This window comes from Thalassophryne amazonica, chromosome 18, assembly GCF_902500255.1.
Source record: "Thalassophryne amazonica chromosome 18, fThaAma1.1, whole genome shotgun sequence".
Taxonomy (NCBI): Eukaryota; Metazoa; Chordata; class Actinopteri; order Batrachoidiformes; family Batrachoididae; genus Thalassophryne; species Thalassophryne amazonica.
In genome coordinates, this window is record NC_047120.1 from 40456743 (window position 1) to 40462482 (window position 5740).

Consider the following 5740-nt stretch of genomic DNA (forward strand, 5'->3'; position numbering starts at 1 on the left):
TCGAATGGCGTCCACTCAGTTGTGCCTTACAGTTTTGGAAAAATTTTGATCAAACAAAGCAGCAGTCTCTGAGCCATTCCTAAACAATGAAAAAAACAATGAGAGGGTGGGCCACTCCTCACTCAAAGACTGCCCACAGGCGAATGACGTAACCGACAGGCGTGAAAAAACTCTCGCATGCCGAGGGTTCAAGCATGTCTGATGTAATCACACGTGATTCAAATCCATATGGTTTTTGAAAAAAATAAGGTCGGATACTTTTCTAATAGACCTCGTACAATGAAGAAACCTCATGCCTTCCAGCTGTTGGGCAGTATGTCTCATGGCCAATTTGCTGCTTTGCTCACTTCATATCTTCTTATACAAATAATAATAATTGTAGTAATAATAATAATAACTTCGTCTCCTTATACAAATAATAATAATAATAATAGTAGTAGTGATAATAATAGCTTCATATCTCCTCTGGAATGCCATGATGCATACTGTTCTTTTGCTTACCACGCTACACAGACAAAACACAGTTTTACTTTTACACATACTGTTTTAGATAAAACATTGTGAGCAGTCACTGCATATAAATGTCAAATGCAACATTTTTCAACCAATCACATAACTTTACTGATCCACGCTGAGAGCAGCGGCCCACCCATCTTAGTGCAGAGCTGGAGAGCAGGTGGAAGAGGAGGAAGAGCGCTGTGTTCAACTTACAAGCTGAAGTAGCCATTTCCTGTTTAGTGAAGGCATCTTTCAATACAACATCTAAACTTGAAGTCCATTTCCTATCAGTTTTTGAAAAATCGAGAAAAACCAGCCTATCACAACTGTAGACACAGATGATATCACCATTTGTTGTCTTGTAAATGACTAACTAACTGCACATCATGGCATAAATTATGTTGAATTCATTATGCCTTAAAGGAACAGTAACAATAGTTATTATTTGATGACTAAACAAAACCTTGACCTGGGCTCAGATAATAGGCAGAAAATGAATGATCATTCATTCATTTTCTGCCTAGCGTCTGAGTCATGATGTCTGCAGACTAATCCCACATTTTACTGTCCTCAGCCAAGTCCTCTAACTCTTCCTGGGGCATTAGAAGGCATTCCCAACTAGCTGGTAGATGTAATCCCTATAATAATAATATCTTAACTTGTCATCTTGGAATAAGTGGGTATAGAAAATGAATGAATGAATATAATTTCATCATGACTTCTACATTTCTTGTTGATGCTGATCATTCTGTTATTACGGGAGGAGACAACATGGTTGAAAACTTTCATGAATCACAAAATATGTTTTATTAGCTGAAGAGGAGAAACAACAACAGATATATTTAATTTGATGATAATCATTTTTAATTTAAGAAGATAGAAGCAGAATCAACTTTGGCAGGTGAGAGACGATGTGGTCACTGGTTCGCACCAACCCATGTCACATGACCCTGTGGGTGACAAAGACAAAAAAGTTACTCAGACATTTATCAAGTTGTCTGTTTCATTCTTTATGAGGCAAATGTGTCAACTGTCTGTTAGTTATTTTATAATGATTCACTTTAAATGACGAGGATGAAGGATGAAACAAGAGCCACATCAGATTTTGCACGAAAATGTTAACGATTTAAAATGCGCACAGTGTGGAAAACTGCAGTTATACTGTGTTTTGTGGGTAATAAGAAGGGATGGGAGAACACATTTTCTCAAAACCAACGAGATAAGATGATTTGAGCAGGTTTGGTGGAGACTGACTGAAAAAGTGAGTAATCCAGACAACTGACAAACATAGAACATAAGCTCATTGGTTTTTTGGGAGAACACTGATCTTCTCACCTCTGCTTGCTTGGCTGATGATGCTCAGCCTCCAGTCTCCGCTTCCACGACTTCGATGGAATGTCTTGCGGCTCCCTGAGCCTGAGGTCTGCAGCTGTCATGGGTGCAGGAAGATGATGAGCAGCGTCACCAGTTCTCTGCTTCTGCTGAGTGAGCAGGCTGCTGTGGAGGATGTCTTCCATGGACGGCCTCAGAAAGTCCTACAAAGAGAGACAATTTTTTTCATGAGGAATGTGATTGAACAACACAACATCACAGATAAGTCAGAACAATACTTTTAATTGGGTGAAACTTGAATTTTTAAAGATGTATGAGTTCTTCTTACCTCAAAGGTCTCAAGGTGCCTTCCACATAACAATTCAACATAAAATTTAAAAAAATTAATTAAAAATGAATAAAAAATTTCAAATACATAATTAAAAACAGAAGTACAAGAATAAAACATAAAAAATAAAAACTATTCATAAGAAAGAGAATAAAAATAGGTTTTCAGTCTTGACTTAAAAATGTCCACAGATTCTGACTGCCTCACGGTCGCAGGAAGACTGTTCCACAAGGTGGGTGCACGATGAGAAAAGGCTCTTCGACCTGCTAACTACTTCTTCACCCTGGGAACACAGAGAAGTCCCACATCCTGCGACCGCAAAGCCCTGGCCGGCACGTAAAGTTAAAGCTAGATCAGTCAGATAAGATGGCGCCAGTCCATGAACAACTTTATAAGTCAACAAGAAAACCTTAAAATCTCAGACCTCTGGCTCACTGGGCCTGAGGTCTGCAGCTGTCGTGGGTGCAGGAAGATGATGAGCAGAGTCACCAGTTCTTTGCTTCTGCTGAGTGAGCAGGCTGCTGTGGAGGATGTTTTCCATGGACGGCCTCAGAAACTCCTACAAAGGATTCATGAGGAATGTGATCGAACAACACAACATCACAGATAAGTCAGAACAATACTTTTAATGGGGGAAACTTCAATTTTTAAAGATGTATGAGTTCTTCAGACCTCAAAGGTCACCTTGATCACATCGCAGATAAACCAGATTGGTGCACGCTACTAAAGTGCACAGATTTTAATATGGATCTTGTGAAGATGGACGTCTTTGATTCAGCCACACAACTGCAATGAGCTTCCTTTATGGACTGAGATTGTCCAAATTTCTTCCCACCACAAACATTGTTACAGTTTGATGAATCAGCATTTGAACCCCTCGTCAAATTCACAAGATAAAGATAGAACATGTTGCAGCTTTGTGTAAAATTGACAGAAGTGAATGTTTTGAATGACAGCACACTAAATAACAGTGGATCTTACCAAAACTTGCAGCATGTCGCCGATTAAGGAGTTCAGCTCATCTGAATAGTGGGGTGGAATTTTTTTGAACTTCCCACGGTTGATCCTGTTGATGAGACATTTTCCTCCACCAGCAAACGGAGGCCTGAAGAGGAGGAATTCGACAAAAAGTATTTTGTTTTGCTGGTAACAAATTTGATACAATCAGCTCTGTTATGAGTTTCAGTATTTACTTTAATGCACACAGCTCATAAATGAGACACCCCAGTGACCAGATATCAGACTTTTCATGGTAAAAAGTCTTGTTCAGTTTTTCCTGGGAAAAAAAAGGAAAGAAGTTTTATTCTGCATTTATAACATGACAGTTTGCCATTTTTATGCTTTATAGAATTTTGTCATTTTCGAAAGAGTAATCCCAGAGATTAGTCGCAGTCAGCCTCACCTCTTGGCCGGACCTCACTAACTCCAGTGGGGAAGGAACCTGAAGCTTCTCCACCCACAACCATGTTTAAAAGTGTAGGTGTCTCAGCAGTTCATGGTGGCATTACAGAAAGTACATTAATCTATGTGTTCGTGATGGGGGCACGAAAACAGGACACTTTCTGTGACGGGGGTTATTGTTAGGTATAGGAGTGGGAACCAACCCAGTCTCATGGCAGTTCTTGGGACTGGGTTGCAAAAAGTACATCAATCTATGGATTCATGGAGGGGGTATGAAAACGGAGTGTTTTTCGTAACAGGGGCACCAATTAATTTCATGATGGGGGCTCAAACTGTGAGGTGAAATGGGCGGTCTGTGGGTGTCATGGTTAACATTTGGTTATGGTTAGAGTTAGGAGAAGGGAAAGATTATAAATAGGAAAATAAAAACAACCGTGTCACGAATGCGCCTGGAGGGAACACACTAATGCTATGGTTATGCACAATGAAAAACAAAAACCATGTCACAAAAATGACGTGCTTTAAATGACAGGGCTCAGAAAAAAAATGTGATGGTGTAGAAACGACGACTGTTACTGAGGAAGATCCCTTTGTGCTCTGCATTGACCCGTACTTGTAAATCTCTGAAATTTCTCCTGACAAGAAGGTACTTCAAAAAGAAACGGAAAAGAAAATGGACTTACTGGGCACATGTAGTGAAGAGTCCCAGTCTGCGTATTGACATAGTCGTTCCGACTGGGGAGGATGTCTCCCAGCCCAAAATCACCTATCTTAACGTTAAAGTCATTGGCAACAAAAACATTGGCTGGCTTTATGTCCTGGTACAGAACAACACTGCCATCAGGGCGTCTGTGGCAGTATTTCAGGGCTGAGGTGAGTTGCTCCAAAACCTGAAGAATGAATTTCTCAGGGAGGAAAAAAGCTTTTGGGATTAACAGACAAGTTAATACAGGAGGGATTTCGACAAACCACAGACATAAAACTACCCAGATATAATACAAAGTAAAGACAAATTAAGGATGTTGTTTTTACCTTTTTTTTGATGCAGCACCTGATGACACTGGCCAGATCACCACCCTCACAGTACTCCATCACAACATAAACCTTCTTGTTCTCCTGGTCTATGAAGTGATCGAAATACTGCACAATATTTGGGTGGTCAAGCTCCCTCAGGAGGTTGACTTCCTGCATGAGCTTGTTCTGGAGACTCTTTCTCATCTTCCGGGTGCTCACCACCTTCCATACCAGAATCTACACATACCAATGGGCTTCATTAAAGACAAATCTTAAATACATAGAATTCAACACAACCATAAGTGTCAGTTCCCTCAATCAAATACACTATTTTATTGTTAATTTTGATGAATTATTAAAAAAGATTCAACTTTCATATAAAATATTAGAGGTGCTTCCATTTGTTTACAGGTAACCAGATCACACATGATATACTCAAGGTTTGAGTGTTTATAAATGTGTGCAGACTCCATACCACCTGCTCACAAATGTGCAACCTGATCTACTCACATTGCACACTTTGGATTGCATCTTTCAAATATACAAAATAGCATGTAATGTCCATTTTATAGGTTTGCCTCAGTTTGGGGTGTGTCTACACAAGTGTGCCAAATACTCTTTGGAGAACATGCAAACAGGCACATTCATTCATTTTCTATACCTGCTTTCTCCAATCAAGGAAAACAGAAAACATTGTTGCATAGTGGCATTTTTACAACCCAGTCTCAGGAAAGTTAAAGAAGGCATCACAAAAAGTAAATGAATATATTAGTTCGTAATACGTTCACGAAAATGGGACGCTTCTCGTGACGGGGGCATGAAAAAAAGTGTGAAACCAGACATTCCGCTGCCTGATTTACTAAAGGTTTACATCTGTAAAAACTTGTGATAACTGCAGTTCAAGTTGTCTTCTGTGTATATTAGATCCGGATAAAGAGGTGCTTTGCACCTGAGTCCAGTAACTTTATTTATGTGCTGATTTCACTGCATTTTGTTTATTTAAACAGGTTAGTCCCACTGAGACCGAGATCTCTTTTACAAAGGACCTGGACAGGTTTTAAAGTTTCCAATCCACCTCCATGTGAGATCTTAGTAAATTAGGACGTCTGTCTGGTTCTGTACGGGGGAGCTGCAGCAGGTTAGCACCGTGAACAGCTCCACCTCCAA

The 5740-nt window shown here is 39.9% G+C and overlaps 1 protein-coding gene across 1 annotated transcript; it reads right to left on the minus strand.

Annotated features, from left to right (window-relative positions):
- Positions 1–1343: 1343 nt before the first annotated feature.
- On the minus strand, positions 1344–4777 carry LOC117530569 (serine/threonine-protein kinase Nek2-like). Its single transcript, XM_034193460.1, has 6 exons — positions 4611–4777; positions 4243–4567; positions 3352–3434; positions 3140–3263; positions 1826–2033; positions 1344–1448 (listed from the first exon to the last, which is right to left on the minus strand). The coding sequence occupies exons 1-5, from the start codon at positions 4775–4777 to the stop codon at positions 1830–1832; spliced, it is 903 nt and encodes a 300-aa protein (XP_034049351.1). The 3' UTR covers positions 1344–1448; positions 1826–1829.
- Between the last annotated feature and the right edge of the window lie 963 nt (positions 4778–5740).